Below are 17,776 nucleotides of genomic sequence, written 5' to 3' on the forward strand. Positions count from 1 at the left end.
TCAGGTTTCTCTCTTGTTGCAAAAAGTCCCTGGCATTACTTTTGTTATCGCTCATTTGCAAATTCTGATTTATTTAAGTTCCTCTGGTGATTTACAGTAGCGTTAATGCAGGTTTGACAGAATCCCGTTCAACGGGCACTTCTCTGTCTGGCGGCCGTGACTCATCTGCTTTTAATGACAGAGAAATTCCCTGAGGGTGGCTGTGCATGCAGGAGCTGTTTTTGGGGGGGCCCTGGTGTAATTGAAAGGCCCAGCAGTGATTTTTACAGTATGAATCTGTCATCCAAAGCTCTGTGAGTCATTGTGAGTCATCCGGGTGGCCGTCAGCCCTCTCTGTCCACCTTTTAACAAGGTAATGAGAACTGACTCATAGAGGCTTCACTCACTGCACCTGAGCTTGCTTAGACGGTCTATTTGGGAAACATCTGGATGTCAGGAAACCACAGAACGAGCACAGCTCACTTACTGTTGACAGAGTATTTTAGTGGTCTGTGTCTTTAAATAGATTGTATGTTTATTAGGTTTTTAGCACACCTGTCTGTGACTTCATACCTGCCTGAAGGTATTTTGACATTTGCTTTAAGAAATGAGAAGCATGATCTGATTTGCTCTCTCTCTGTATTCTGTTATGAAGCTACATCGTGGGACTCTTGTGAATGTGTGTCGACTGACACAGAAGAGAATAATTGTTGAGAAAAAGTTTTTTTTTTTGTTTTCTTTGCACACAATGTGCTTCATAAAATTACGGTTGAACTGATGTCACATAGACTATTATAACGATGTCCTTACTACCTTTCTGGGCCTTGAACGTGTCAGTTGCATTGATGCCTATACAGGGTCAGAAAGCTCTGATTTCATCAGAAATATCTTAATTTGCGTTCCAAAGAAGGTCTTGCAGGTTTGAAACAACATCAGGGAAATTAATGACAGAATTTTTATTTTTGGGTGAACTATCACTTTAAGTCTGTATCCCTGTTTGAAAGTCAAGCGTTATAGCTTACAAGAACAAATTAATTTGTTGTGAATATTGCGGCATAGACATCACTGATGATTGCTGTAGAGGATCCCATGGGAGTGTGCAGTAAAGAAAGGTATTGGTTTCCCTGAGAGCAGGATTGTATTTTGCTTGAGAGTGTGTTGGCAGAATCCTGAGGTGTTCTGCTATCTCAGCGCTGTGGTGCATCGATGTGATTTCCCTGCCATCTGTGGTGCAGTGACTCAGCTGCTTTCTGCAGCTGTAATTAAGCTCAAGATGTAAAATATTTATATAATAATTACTAAAATTTTACGTTCTATGTATGCATTCATAGACACTTTCTGTATGTTTGGGACAAGTAAGTTGGCCTTTTTTTGGAAAAGCGATTAATCCATTTTTATTCAGCACACATTAAATTGATCAAAAGTAACAGTATGAAAAATAAGAAATGTTTCTTGAGCAGCAAATCAGCATATTACAATGACTTCTGATGTGACACTGAAGACTGGAGTAATGATGCTGAAAAATTTGCTTTGTCATCACAGGAATAAAATATATTCAAATAGAAAATCATTGTTTTAAATTGTAATATTTCAAAATATAGCAGTTTTTGCTATTTTTTGATCAAACCAATGTAGCCTTGGTGAACCTAAAAGACTTCTTTCAAAAATATTTAAAAAATCTTACTGATCCAAAACTTTTGAATGGTAGTGCAAGTATTTTTAACTACAAATTGTCATATTAATGATACTGATTTAAAGGGATAGTTCACCCAAAAATGAAAATTCTGTCATTAATTACTCACCCTCATGTCTTTCCAAACCTGTAAGACACAAATGAAGATATTTTTGATGAAATCCAGGAGCTTTCTGACCCTGTATAGACAGCAACGCAACTGACACGTTCAAGGCCCAGAAAGGTAGTAAGGGCATCATTAAAATAGTCCATGTGACATCAGTGGTTCAATCTTAATTTTTTCAAGGCTTCGAGAATATATTTTGTGCACAAAGAAAACAAAATAATGACTTTTTTTTTTTTTTTTTTTAATAATCAGTCAATTCAGACTTGTTGAGCCTGGAACAATTACAATGCCAACAAGTATGTGATACCATAGAGGACCTAAGTGGGACCCCTGATGGTGACTCTGGCCTTTGGGATGGTACAGTGCTGACTGAAGAATAATAAAACGGTTTATATTGTGTTTTAGCTGTGAATCTGCTTCTCTGGTCACCTTGAGCAGGGCTCTGTGCCTGAGCAAACACAATAATCAGCCGTTTTGCCTCTAATCCTGTAAAATGAGCTGATTAAGTCAGCCCTTCATTGCGTTTGACTGTTCTGTCCCCGGGCATGTTCTGCTGAAGGCTAATATTTTCTGTAACCCGAGTGCTCCCACCGGACCGGCTTAATCAAATAACCACTCAGCGCTTGTTTAGAAGATGTGAAACAGACAATGACCAACACAAGCCGTTCCATTCTGGGCGGCACACAGTTGATGAGCGTGAAGAGATGGCTTCATTACATTTAGTCAAAAGACTGCAGCGCAGTTTAGTGCCCGGCTTAAGCAGGTCAGAAAGGTGGAATTCTTCCGACCCTCTTGAGTAGAGCCTTATGTTGGCTATAAATCCACTAATGACTGAACTAATGACATTTCATGTGTCTCCTGAACTTCTGTTGGTTGAGATTAGAGGTTTATCTTGAGGTGATTGAAGGTTGTTTCCATGTGTTGGAGATGTGTTTACAGTCTTTACTGATTGAGAGAATTGGGTCATTCCATGTCAAATCAACCAAATTCTGAAACATTCCCAGCTCGAATTTTTGATTTTGCTAATATTTTTTCTGAAGAAAGATAAACGTGTATAGTAATGATAGCCAAAATATGAAATGTCATGGATGAATATTCAGAGCCAAATTTCAGGGGGTTAAAAATGGCAGCATCATAATGTTATTGTTACACAGAGATTGGTAGGTCTATTAGTAAAATCGGTGGACTTTAGCAGACTTTAGTGGAAAATGTGCAGGGTAGGGGGGCCTCCAGGACAGGTTTGGGAAGCAGTGCTCTAGACTTTTGTAACTATGTTCTGTATCAGCTTTGATTTCAAAGCAGTGATGCTCATATGAAGCCCTACAATTACTGAAATGTGATTGTTTGCAGTTATTCAGCCTGTGTATCATATAATGAATTTTATTAGAAATTTGAAGTGAGTTTTTGTTTATAATAAGGCTAAGATGAGCAAAAAAAAAAAAAAAAAAAAAAAAAAAAAAGATTTTCTCCAGGTTCATCAAGTCTTTGTTGGGTATTTGGCCCCTGACCTGCGATCAGGCTTAAAACGCCCATTAAAGTTGAGTCCTGGATGTGATGAGTCTAAGCTCAGTATCAGCAGGTCAGTAGTCCGAACATATAATTAGATACTGATTGCTTGAATTCAAACTGCATTTTAAATTTATATCAGCTTTCAATTAATATGCATGTTGAAGAATTTGATCATTCCTTCATTTAAACTTAACATTTATTATTGTATTTTATTTAACATGCTGCAAATGCATTAAGCTCGTGGCTAGAAGCAAACATTTGAAGTGTGCTGTGTTCTCACCCTCCTCCACGGCTGAATCCATTCGCTTTATCTCTGAGTGCCGTCCACAAAAGCCATGGTTAGTGATTAAAATGAAAGACCAGCATCAAGTTGTTCTTCTTTGACCCGCCTTTGCAGTTTGACCCTGCAGTGATTGATATTCCTGAGGGTTTGATAGATGACTATCTTTCAACGATGATTCAGGCCTGACTGATGGCCGGAAAGCACAATGCAGTGGTGGGCCTCCCTCCACAATCCTCCTCTGTGCCCTTTCGTGACCTTCTAACCTGGCCCTGGAAAGACGTGCTTTGAAAACCAAAAGCAGAGTGAAGTAAAAAAGTAGTTTTGAGGAAAGCCATTTAAAGCTAATTAAAAGCTACCTATGGTTGTCGCATAGAGCTTGCTACTATTTTTATTTACATTTTATAAAACGTATGTCCGTATATAAAATAATGAAATAACCGTAATAATAGAGCATGTGGTTGTTGCATGGCACTTGCTGCTGTTTTGATTACTTTTTTTTTTTTTTTTTTTTGTTTTTTTTTAACGTAAATACATGTTTTACATGTAAACTAATGATAGATTTTATATATATATATATATATATATGTATGTGTGTATATGTGTGTATATATATATATATATATATATATATATATATATATATATATATGTGTATATATATGTGTGTATATGTGTATAATATAAATTTTTTACATGTAAAATAATATTTTGATTGATATTTTTGATATTTTCATGTATATATCAAATTTGCTTCATTTGCTTATTTGAATAGTGACCTAGAAATAGTGCAGAATCTGAAATATATCTGAATCATTGACGTCCAAGGTTGGTTGGAATATAGCCCAGGATTTGTGCAAACAGAAGGAGCACAGTTAATCAGTGTGAAGATGCTTCGATTTTGTGTTTTACTATCTGCCAAACCTCCTCGTGTCTGCTTCAATCTTTTTAATATCCTCAAAGGTCAGTCTGAATTGCGTCAGCAGCACACATGGTGACATCTCCATCATAAACAGATGGTTTACCAGTCAATATTTTCATGTCATTTTGCCTCAATCAAATCCAATGCCAGAAGTCAGTTAGCCAGTGGGACTTTTAAAGTAACAAGTCACTCATCTCCTTCCAAACCTGCATGCATTTATTTTACTTGGTGAAACACAAAAGAATATATTTTAAAGAACCATTTTTCTCCAATGAGAGTCAATGGCATCTAAAACAACACTGATTGGACCTCATTGACATCCATTGTATGGTCATTAAAAACTTTAGAATAATAGAATTTTCCATTCTAATTTTTAATTTTGTGTTTTAATTTTTTAGTTTAGTTTTTCGTTTTATAATTTATTTTTAATTTTATTTTTATTTTAAAATCTTTACCTTTTCTGAAAGAATTGAGTGATAGAATTGTCAGTTTTGGGTGAACTATCCCATGAACCAAGTGAGCGTGTTTCTAGATGAGGCTGCTTTTTTTTTTTTTTTTGGTGTTTTGTCACCCATCTTAGTTACGACCTCCTGTAATCACATGTCCCACAGCTGTACCATAAATCTCATCAAAGGGAAAGCAGGACATTACAGTAGTTTAATCACCAGCATTACTTTGTGGAGGTGCAGGTCTTTTAATCTTAAATGTTTTAAGCGGTGGTCTCTTTACTTGAGTGTTTTTTTTAATATTGTGATTGATTGTTTGGCTGCAAGTTCAAAAGTCAGCCCATTTCCTTTGTATTCACATGCATGACCTATTGTGGTCCTTGGCTCTGTCTCAGGACTTTTACTATTGTCATTGTTAGGCTCTATGTTATCTGTTTTCCTGCGGCATAATATTTTGGCATGTGCAAACTGCACGCACAATGTTACACTAAATAACTTTGTCAAATCGAAAGCTGATTCTTGGGGGTTTTGTTTGGACTCTGTTAGATGTGTGTTGTTTGCTAGAGGGTATCCGGGCAATCCAACAAAGATATACTGGGCCCCTGGGTATAAAGGCAACGGAAATAAATGTATAATAAACTTTTATTATTAAAAATTTTTACTGGTGCATGAGAACATAGAGCCTCCTCCCTCTGGGTGTAATGGTAGTGAGTTATGGGAGTTTTAATGGGAAATTATGGGAACAGGAAGCTTTGAAGCTGGATTTTGGACACTGATAAGACATCCTGCATGTTCACACCTCTTCCATGAGCATGATTTAAGAATAATTATGAACCTTGTGAAAATATTTCCACTCTAATGAACCCAGTAAACAAAACCAATAATGACAATCCCTACCAGATTTTCAGAATTTTATTTATTCTAAATTAATTTATTTTTGGTTTTTAATTTGTCTTTTTTTATTTAATTAATATTACATTTGAGAGCTGAGCTGTTTGTACCAATGAATTCGTATTATGTCAACTTTCTACATAGATTAAATATTTTATTTTATTGAGTTTTAGTGGTTATATGTTATGGGGTTCCAAAGGAAACTGCATTGATATTCTAAAATTTCAAATCTAAATTCTTAAAAATTGAATCCTGAAAAGTAACATTTTTAGTTTTAGGATCATCCAAATGAAGTCTTGACATATGATGCAAAAATTCAAAAATATGTATTTTCATAATTGGAATTAGTTTAAAACCCCCTTATGCTAAACTGTACTATACTATTTTTTTAATATTTTTATGTAGTTCATTCTCTTTTTGTACTATGTTACAAGAGATGCAGTCTTTATGAAATTGTAACTGGCGTCCAGAAGGAAACTTCAGGTTTAATCTTGTTCTTGCAGAGTTCCTGTGCACAAACGCCATGGTTACTGGTTGTCAGGCCAACATTTGTGCGTCAGAGGAAGTGGCAGATATCAGTTTCAGAGCAGGAATATGCTGCCGCTGCTGATCCATGCTGACCTGCAGCCCTGCTCTCAACCAAACATGGCATGCACAAGCAGATTGTGACAGTAGCAGATCTGATCTGGTGCAGTAATGTGATTTGTTGCATAGGGCTCTTGAAATGAAGACCTTCACAATATTTTACATATTTCAATCAGATGTCTTGTTTTCTATAGATTTAGTTGCTGCATTGCCCTCATGGCTCTTTAATTTGAGGTATTAAGCGATATTTATGGGTTGTAGTACTCTTTATTTGTCCCTTCACAGGGCAATTTCTGAACATCGACATCAATAAACAGAAACAAACATAATATAAGATATCACAGCATACACGAGCACAAACCCGGGCATTAAAAGGACGTTTTTTTTTTCCAATTTTAGTTTTACAGATATTTGTTGTATTTTTGATTGGCATACAAATTTTTCCCACAGTATCTAAAATTTTCTATTAGATAAACTTATATAGTATTATACCCAGAAAGGTAGAAAGGGTATTGTTAAAATAGTCAATGTGACATCAGTGGTTCAACTGTAATTTAATGAAGCTACGAGAATAATTTTTGTGCACAAAGAAAACAAAAAGGGCAGAGAAACCATTGTGCACAAAAATTATTCTCGTAGCTTCATTAAATTACAGTTGAACCACTGACGTCACATGGACTATTATTATTTTGTTTTCTTTGTGCACAAAAAGTATTCTTGTAGCTTCATAAAATTACGGTAGAACCACTGATGTCACATGGACTATTTTAATGATGTCCTTACTATCTTTCTGGGCCTTAAACATGTCAGTTGCGTTGCTGTCTATGCAGGGTAGGAAAGCTCTCGGATTTCATCAAAAATATCTTAATTTGTGTTCTGAAGATGAACGCAGGTTTCACGGGTTTGGAACGACATGAGGGTGAGTAATTAATGACAATTTTTGTTTTTGTGTGAACTAAACCTTTCCGCACTGATTATACCATTATTTAGAATGTTATAGATCTAAACTGTACCTATTTTACCAGCAACATCCAACGTGTTTTCTGAGATCTAAATAAACTAGGTAAAGCTAACCGATGTTATCTATATACAGTACGCTGCGTTTAAAATGTCTTCCCATAATATAACAGTGGTTGAGTGCTCAGTAGCACACATGCAGACCAGATGTGTGTGTATTGTCACTAATGCATTAGCTATCATTGTTTACGCAGCCTTTTTCTGAGTCTGATAGAGTGCGATGGCCTTCTGGTTATCAGTTGAGTCATTTGAGAGGAAAGCTGCTTTTCAGCATCACCTAAAGCTGGGCGTTTTCTTCTTCAAAGAGCGTATGTGAGGGCTGGAGAATGTCTGCAAGCGTGGATGAGTTAATGAGACTTTATCCTAACCTTCTGCCAGCTTTATCTTTTGTATTTGTGGCGTCAACTGGAAGAGAAAATACAATGAGAATTCCTCCTATTGAGCAGCACAAAAATGATGGGATTACTTATGATTCTCTCAGAATAGCCCTGTCATTACTGCATTAGGATAAACCTTTATTTTGCATCTGTTAATGGGTTTGGATCCTGCTCTTTGAAACAGATGCCATTGGGTCGACTGTGGTGACGTGGTCCATTAACTTTCATTCCCTACCAAATTATACCCCTGAATCTCTACAAGGGAAACCCCTTCAAATGTTTCAATAACTTATCTCTGTCATATTTTAGGTGCGTGTCATTGAAAAATCCATCAGAAAATATAGTAAATGAGAAGTTTTCTTTTTTATATATGTCCTTTAGGGCCTTCGGTGCTTCAGGGAGGCAGGATGAGCTTACGGTACCTTCCAGCGTTTTCTCATGAACGTGCCAGAACTTGTTTTTATGAGATCCACTGTGAACTAAAGCCTTTAAACTGCTGCTGATGAAGATTGATTGTGAAATTAAGGCTTTCTCTAAAACCCGGGTGTAAGGTTTAATTGTAGTTGCGCAGTACTTCAAACGTGTCTTTGACTCTTTGTATAGTTAAAAATGCGACACAAACATTTACAGTTGCCGTAATTTGCAATGAGTTGGTCTGTGTCTGCGGTATTTTTCGTTTGCTTTGCTTTTTTGTGGGGCAGAAAATAATGTGTTTTTTTTCCACACAAAATAATGTGTTTTCTCCACAACAGTTAGGGCAAACACACACTACAATATATACTGTATATGAGTGTGTGCGTGTGTTTTTATATTTATTTATTCATCATATACATTGCATATAAAAATGTTCGTTTCACATCTGTCTTTGCAGAGAAAGTGAAAAAAGAAAACGCAAAAAGCTGTACAAGGTCTCTCAGTGATGGACAAGATGAAAAACCTTCTCAAGAAGTTGCCAGGAACACTTCCAAGAAAGGTGAGGCGGTTCATAGAGATGATTTATGAGTAATTTAAGCAGGTCTGGACCTCCATACCCTTAACCTAATGGGTCATTGCTGCGAGAGACGTATACAGTGTCATAACGAAAGTGCGTTAGTACCTTTAGATGGCACCCTGCCGTATCATCCATGAGATTATAGAATTGCTTGGATCCAATCACACGGCACGAGTTAATACTGTTGGCAGAAAGCCCAGAAAAAGAAATCGAGACAATAGGCTAAAACCCTTGACACACTGTACTACAGGTCACCAATTCACGCATTCAATGTCAAGCGAATTACACTCGAGTTTTACAGAGCTGTACTCTGTCACCTGCCCGATTCAAAACCACCAAAACAGACGCTTTGAAATACAATACAGCCCACATTTCCTTGTGTTGATGAGATTACAGGGGACTGGCAGAATCCCTAGTGGCATATGTGGCCTGCATGGATATCTGTTCTCCAGCACACAGCCTGCATTAGCAAGAGCAGGCCGGCAGCACCTGTGTAAATGTGATGGGGTCTGATAACATTCAGTTTTGTGCTGTGGGCCCGTCTGTGGTGTGATATTTGTTTGTACCTGGAAATATAGTGCAGTTCTCAAAAGTTCAGCCATCGGTACTTCTTTTAGATGTACTTTTGAAACAGCCAAGTGCTTTAAAAGTGGCTTTAAAATAACTTTTGTCCCAGTTTAATCTGTTAAGGCCATGTGCATGCTTTAAGAATAGAACCACGTGCATTTTCTCTGGAATGTATGAAAATGTACTGGTTCTATTTGCCATTCCATGTGTTATTTTGACAATGACTAAAAAAATGAAGTAAACCCTTTTAGACCAGTTTCAAAACAAAAGTGATTGATTAATGGGTCTCACTAAAGCTAGATAGACAGATATTTTTGATGTTCCATTTGGTGCCACTATAAATCACAAAATTAATCTTTTATTTTAAAATATTTGTCTAAATTTTTTTTTTTCATTGTAATTTAATATGCATATGTATTTGCTCATGAAACATTTCTTATTATCAATGCTGAAAACAGCATTTCGCTGCTTAATATTAATATCAGCTTGGCCATTACAAGAATAATTTGCATAGAAATGTATGTATGTGTTTATGTATGTATTTATTTAATTATTTATTATTTTTGTATTTCATTCCTATTACATGAGAGTTGAGCAGTTTGTACCAGTGAATTCATATTAATGAGATTTTCTGTATGTGTCTGTGTGTATGTATATAAGTGTTTAATTACTGAATTTGTATATTTATATTATGCTGTCACCAGATAGAAGTACAAAAATCCTTCGTATTTAATTTTATATTGATTTTATATTTATTTGTGTGTATGTAGTTATGTTTCTGTGTATATAAATGTTAATAGACATATACTTCTCTTTTATGTGATTTGTGTTTCTCCAGCAGCTCCCGGCTCTAGCACTAAGAATGTTTTCACGCGGCTGCTGAAAGTGGCTCAGCATTACATTTTGGAGTCAGGCAAGTACAGTGCAGCTGCCAGATCTTCTCCTTCCAAGCGGAGCCCTGCCCTCGGCCGCCTCCCCAAAACCAGAACCTCCACCTCCTTCACTCAGGCACAGGTGCATCTCATTTTATGGCCACTTTTATTACCAGCATAATTTTTTTTTAGTTTGTTTTTGTTATTTGTTTTGTTTTTTAAGTGACGTGACATACGACCAAGTATGGTGACCCATACTCGGAATTTGTGCCCTGCATTTACTCATCCAAAGTGCGCACACACCTGCAGTGAACACACACCCGGAGCAGTTTTGAAATATTTTTTATTGTTTTATCTGTCATTATTATTTTAAATTTTTTTATTATTGGTCAAAAATATTTTGTAGCATTTTATTCAAATTTTTTATTCAAATAAAAAATGACAGTTCGTTAACAGCAACTCCACTGCCGGTATCGATATCTGAGAGAAGAAACACTTGATACATTTTTTTTTTTGCTTTGCTGTGCATTTATCCTATGCATATCAGTCTGAGAATGTATGTGATTCAGGGTCGAACCAGAAGGAGCAGTAGCAGGCGTTCCCAGAATTCCACTCTGGGTGGGGTCAAGAAGGAGCAGCTCCCTTCTCAAGATTCAGATGAAGGTGCCACTGAAGACAGGTGTGTGAAAGAATTAAAGAAAAGAGGCTAAACAATCTGTCCCCTTTTGTGTTCAAATAGTTATCTGGTATAATGTTTCAATTGACTACAGTACCCGTTAGGGACGGACGATATGGGATTAAAAATATATCACAATATTTCTGGTATTTATTGCAATAATGATATCAATGACGATAATTCAGGGAAACCTGTTTCGTTAGAGAAAAATATTAACTTGCCTATTTTTACCCAAAATAGGGTGTTGGGAGCATTGCTGAGTACACTGTTTAATTCATACTGGAAGCCAGAGGGCGCCCTTGCGCAGAAACTCCACATATCCATAGTCGAAGTAATACTACTGACAACACTCCATGAAGGTTTCCAGTAGGGGTGTACGATACTACAAATTTGGTATTGATCCGATACCAAGTAAATACAGGGCCAGTATCGGTATACTGATACCAATTCCGATACTTGTCATGAAAAAAAAAACTAATTTAAATGATCAATAACAATAAAAAAAAATAACAATACTAAAGTTGATATGACTAATATTATATTCACCTTAAAGCTACGTGGATATTATTTGCCTTTCTAAAAGGACTCTGTTTATTGCTTTCATGTTCTGGGCTCCTCTGCCTTCAGTTTCATGTTAAGTATTTTCCTCCCATAGAAAAGAGTTATAAAAATAATTAACGTGGCTTAATAAATTAATAATGTAATAGTAATAATGTAAAGACAAAACTCAGTATACACCTTATTAATGTTTCAAACTAGATATACAAGTAAGCAGATGCCCAAAGTTTTCACATTATGCATTTTCCTCCCATAGAAAACCTTTATAAAGAAAAGTTAGTGGTGGCTTATTGAATGAAGACATTGATATGAAAAAGAACTATTAAACCATAACTCGTTTATTATTGAAAGGATTTTAGTATGTTATGTACGTACTGCATTTTCTGTTTGTTTTATACATATTGTAATATTTTTTTGTTATAATTGCAATAAAAAAAAAAACTGTGATATGAAAAGGCCAAATTCGGTATAGTTTATAGAATATATAGGCCTACTATGTATGTACAGGTAAGCAGATGAACCCAGAACATGTATGCAACACGCTGAATTTCATTTTCAATTGCAATATAAAAACATTTAATATGGTGCAGTTAATGGAGGAAGACCATTAAGATAAATAAATAAATAGACTAAATTCGGTATACAGCTTAGTAAAATGTTGCAAGCAGCTGAGCCCAGAATATATATGCCAACATGCTAAACAACATGTTAAGGATTTTACTCCCTTAAACTGTTATAATGAAAGTTTAAAGTGTCTTAATGCATTAAGAAATCATTTTAAAAAGCAAAACTCTGTACACACTTTACAGTGATACTGTATAAAAAGGACAAATTGGGTATACAGGTATAATATGCACTATGTGAAGGATTTCCTTCCTCCCCTTTTCAATTCTTTTGTAGCTCGGAGTTCCGTTCCATCTCTCACTGTAGCCAAAAGTATCCATTTGCCGCTTGCGCTCGAAGCCGCTGAGTCACGTGATGGCATGACAACCAAACACAGCGTAGCAGGGGAGGAGCAGCAATGTTTGCATACGAGATGTGAAAAGAGCGGCATATACACCCACAGACATGTCTACACTGTTGTATGTATTAAGCAATGTTATTGTGTATAGGTGAAAAAATTTACCTAAAGTATCGATCTTATCAGGCTAGTATCGATCTGATACCAATACCAACGTTGGTATCGATACTATCGATATTAGGATCGATACGCCCACCCCTAGTTTCCAGCTATCGCTGAATAAAACGCACAACGGAGATAGAGAACTTTTAACTGATGAAACTTGAAGACTAAACATACGATTGCACAAAATATATATATTTTTTTATCTGTGTTCTTCAATCTTGAGTATTTTTTATAAGGAAAGTATATTTATAACGCAATGCTAATCGATATTTCGTATATCGCAAACGATAAGATATCGCCCATCCCTAATACCCGTGCCTCATAAAAAAGAAAAACTGTTAAACGAGTATAATACACAAGTTTTTGGAAGTATCCCATTAAACTTTTTCACTGTTTACTCCATTATTATTATTATTTACTGTATTGTTCCAAAACCCCATGACTTTCTTTTTTCTGTGGATACAAATGTATTAATCATTTTTGTTTAAATGTAAATAAATGCATAAATTACTATTCACATTGATAAATAAAACTTATTTTTATTTACTTATTTTATCTGTATTTGAATATTATTATTTATATTAAATGCAAGAACAGTTTTCAAGTAATAATCGATAAAAAAAGAGAAAAAGTCTTGAAATCCATTAGCTTTTGGGAGATTTAGAGATGCACAGTTTGTGAACGAATTGCACAATAAACAGCATTTATGATGCTTAAATAGTGCTTTTGCAAAGCCTGACAGCTCTAGTCATCATTCATTGTAATTGCATGTAAAAGAGCAGGCAGCGCATTCTTTGAATTTTATTTTATTTTTCCACAGAAGAAATTAAGTCATGCAGGTTTTGGTACAAGATGAGGAAGTAAATGATGAATAAATAATAAAATATTTTTTATTTTTGGGTAAGCTATCGCTTTAACAGCGCTCAAGTAGTTAAATACAGGTGGATGTCACAAATCAGGTCCTTGTGTTTTTTTGTTTTTTCAAAAAATTCACAGAGTGATATAATTTATGGCTTTGTACTTTTGTCTGAGCAGGAATGAATCTTGTTCTGGAGCTTTAACTGTCTGAGAAAATGCTTCTGGCTAGTTGAGAGAGTTTTGTGTGTCTACTCACCGGTTTGCATGTGTTTGTATCTGATTATCTTTGTGCGGAAATTCAAGTTCACTTGCACGTCATCGTATTTTATTATGAGAGCTTGTGTTCATATAGAACATTGCTGAAATGCTTAGATATAGCACATACTTAAGGTGGCAGGTGTTTTTTTGTAATTTGCTACTTTCGATATTTAGGTTGAATCCATAGTTCAAAGTGACTTCATTGAACGTAGTACCTGATAGAAGATTGAAGTGAATGGAAACTGTTCAATTAAAATTATGCTGTAAATTTCAATGTTTGATCACCCTGGTTGTGTTTCACAAACCTTTCTCTTAATAAAAGTAGGAAACACATGTCTAGATACCTGTCATTCCCAGCAGCTCCTGCATTAGTGCCAGTAGAAGGAAATCCTTGAGACCGAATAGGGTCACTGAGGGTCAGAGTGTGGATTTTTCTAATTTGACATGATGAGGAAATAAGGAGGCTGTTTCTCTGTGTGTGTCCGAACCCCCAGCTCAGGTTTTCAACGCTTCACCCTGATCCCAGAAATCCAGGAGTAAATGCCCTAGAGCACAACCTGTGTTGAAATGCAAACATTCATTGGCCCTGTGTGAAATACACATTTTACCGATGGGTTGCAGAGTCATGGAGGCACTCTGGGATTTGAGTGGGTTTTTATGGCAGACAGAAAATTCAAATTTGCATAAATATGGTTTCAGAAATGACACTGAAAAACTTGAAGCTTTGCACAACAGATCAGAATACTCTAGAGTAGTATTTTGCATCATGTAGGTAGCTTTAGTTAAATAAATAAATACAACAAAACTGCATAAGGTTTTTAAACTTGTTTTTAGTGAATGTTTAATTAAGCAGCGTTGCTTCTTATTAACTAATACTATTAAAATAGATTTTTTAAATTGGAATATTTGATAAAACATTTGAACTTGTGTGAAAATTAGAAATGTTGCCTTAGCAACTACATGAAATAAAATTAATTAAAATAGAAATAAGATGAAATAGTAAAATGATAGTAGATTTAATAAATTCAAGCTAAATAAAAAAATAAAAATCACAATCACATAACAAAATGACTAAAGCTTAAATGAAAACTAAAAAAGCTGATTAATAAGTAATAATATATAAATAATACTAAAATAATCTCTTCCCTAGTTATTTTTTTCTTGTTTAGCAGGTTTTAGCAAGGTTGATGCTTAAAACAAGAAATTCTTTGCCAGTGCAGTTTGCATCTCAAAGTAAATTATTTGAAAATAAGTTTAACTGCCTTTCCCTTTCCTAGGTTGATTTTTGTTTTTAATTATATTACATGGAACCGTTCTATTTTTTTGTTGCGCAGAAGAAGTTGGCTCAAATGTGCAATACAATATTATTATTTATAATTTAATATAAATATTTTAAAAATGTATTGGGATTATGCTGTTTAGGTATATTTACCTACAAAAATCTATATATTGATATTTTGATTTGAATGATATTTTTAAAGAAATAATATTACCACAATTTAGTACTTAGTAATAGAAAAAAACTGGTTTATTGAAACCGTAATGTTCATTGAATGTGATCAGGACTAGTTCTAGGTCAATATCCATGCTAATGTGTTGGATTCTCTTGGGTCATCTGTTACTCGGTGGTGACGATCATGTGTGACTGTGTTTTGCGATGCGGTGAGTGTAATTGTATGAGGGTGAGTGTGTGTGTGTGTGTGTGTGTGTGTTTGGGTGAATACAGTAAACAGGGTGTATCAGGACTACAGCTGCTTCCTCTGATGTTCAGATAAATCAGTGTGTGTATGGTGTCCAGTTGCTCCAGTGTAAAAATTATCCAAAAAGAAGTGGAAAAAGATCTCAGTGTGAAGTTGGTTCTGAGAAACTGTCCCATTAATTGTTTGCAGATGCCACAAGGTTTATGCAATGAAGTTTGTTCTTTAAAAATTTACTCACCTTTGTTGTTCCAAACCTTTGAGTTTCTTTCCTTGAACATGTCCATCTAGCATGTTTACATAAAAAAACAATGGAACAGCAGGGCAATGAAATGTAAAAATGTGTTCATTGTGAATGGCCAAGTGTACGAATACTTTCTGGGGTCACGGTGTGTCCCTGAGTGAGTTTTGAGTACTGATTTCTGTCTCTTCACAGCTCCAGCTCTTCGGCCTGGCGTGTGAGGTCAGGACCCGTGGGTAAAGTGGCTCGCAGAAGGAGCCGAGGTCAGTCCGGACAAGGAAGTTTCCTCCTGCTGAAGAATCGCAGCTCTAGATCTCAACAGACAGCAGCTCAAACGTTTGTGCGGCCGGAGAGCAGCAAGACTGATGAATGTCAAGAAACCCAAAGCAGGTACTGAATCATTTACTTTCAAGATTAATACGTCTTTACTTTGTGTAGGCGGAGTGAAGGCATTTGATCCATCATAAACATTCGTTCGCCAGTGCAGACAATAATTAATGTGTTTTAACATTCTCTATGCTTTGGGATGGGATTAAACTGACAGGTGGCCACGTTGCTTTGGTTTGGCTGGTTTTTGTACTCGTTGAAGAGGGGTTAGTTTTAATGATGCTTTAATCTGGACCCAATCACTCACATTCAAAGTGATTTAAAGTGACCGTATGGATTCTCTACAATGGATAAGGATTTAAATGAAAGCACAGGGAACAATGAAAGTTGATACTTTAATGAGGTAAATGGGAGTTTTAGGGGCTTCTTTCACCACTTTTGAGTGGCATACCTGTGGATTGTTTTGATCTCAGCGAGGAAGTCAAGAATTTTTGTAAAAATAAAGCAATTGTCAGGGCTTGTACTTATATTTTGCAAGGTATAAGTCAAAAATGTATAAAAACTTATTATTTAAAGGTATGCAGTATATCAAAAATATTAGGGCTGTCAAATCGATTAATCGCTATGTATTCCTATGTGACTTTTTTATATATATGTATGTATGTATGTATTAGGGACGTGCCCGAAGCCGAATACCTTATTCGGAAAGGCACGGATAATGGCTTCAAAACGAATAACGAATTCACCCGAATAACAGAAAAAAATATTCGGCAGACACCATCACATGTTTGCTGGAACAGCACATTAGTGAGTCTGCGGTTGTTAAGATTTGTGCAATAATAATGGCTAGAACTGCTTTGATAGCGTTTGACACAGTTTCATACAGATAATATCATGGTGATGATTGCGTTAAAGAATGTGGTCTCCTCAGCAATAAACTATCCGCGCTCTCCTTATTTGATTTGCTGCCTGTCAGTGCCGGATTATTGCTACTAAAAACAAACACAACCAATCCCCTGAAAAATGCATCAAAATAAGTTTAAATCTTATATTTTGCAAATAGGATACAGAATCTCTCATCTCAACCTTCAACTTCCCAGTTTATTAATGCCCTAATTACTTTATTAACTCTGTTACATTTAGTATTAAAACAAGTCCAGCGACGCTAATAACTAGATCTGGCAACATGGTGGAGCGGAGTGGAGACGGCATTTGCGCCAAGCTCGTTCACTCAGCTGCTGCGAGTCAGCCACATCAATTTATTCAGCGACATGATTTTTCATATGTTTTCAAATTTTATTTTTGAACATGAAACATTTACGGAGGTCTGGACCTCATAGCTGGCTATGGGCCTGGATGTGTAAAGTGAATGAGTGCAAACTAGCCTATATGAATAAAATGAGCGCAAATCAATAGCCGTGTTGGGGTCTATGTGCGTCTCTCAGAAATCAGAGCTTTGTCTGTAGTTATATCAACTAACTCGCAAAAATATCCTAAAAACGGTCCTAACTTCAAACCTTTTCGAAATCCAGTAACTGTAAAAACGCATTACATTAGCCTTTTTTTGTGAATGGCATCACATTTAATTATACAAGATGAAGAAAAGCGAGGTTTGATCAAGGCTTTTGGAGGGTCCAAATGATTCGTTGTGCTCTGTTGATAAAATACTCGTAAATGATCACAGACTCCAGCAATACATGATCTCCAAGTTACTTCAAGTTCAAGCGAGCTTTATTGTCATTCTGCTATGAGTACTGAACACTTTCTTTCCATTTCTTTTTTTTTTTTTTCTACTAGTGC

The 17,776-nt window shown here is 35.8% G+C and overlaps 1 protein-coding gene across 2 annotated transcripts in view; it reads left to right on the forward strand.

The window, feature by feature from the left end:
* The window catches only part of LOC306868465 (uncharacterized protein), a 39,444-nt gene that overhangs the window by 12,616 nt on the left and 9,052 nt on the right, over positions 1 to 17,776 (forward strand). The window contains exons 11-14 of one of the 2 annotated variants that reach the window (XM_079414642.1): positions 8,677 to 8,778; positions 10,202 to 10,377; positions 10,805 to 10,914; positions 15,845 to 16,039. In XM_079414642.1, the coding sequence (XP_079270768.1) occupies positions 8,677 to 8,778; positions 10,202 to 10,377; positions 10,805 to 10,914; positions 15,845 to 16,039 (583 nt within the window). The remainder of the gene's footprint in view (positions 1 to 8,676; positions 8,779 to 10,201; positions 10,378 to 10,804; positions 10,915 to 15,844; positions 16,040 to 17,776) is intronic. The other variant, XM_079414643.1, reaches the window with a different exon arrangement.

Source organism: Barbus barbus (genome assembly GCF_936440315.1).
Source record: "Barbus barbus genome assembly, chromosome: 50".
In the NCBI taxonomy this organism is placed as follows: domain Eukaryota; kingdom Metazoa; phylum Chordata; class Actinopteri; order Cypriniformes; family Cyprinidae; genus Barbus; species Barbus barbus.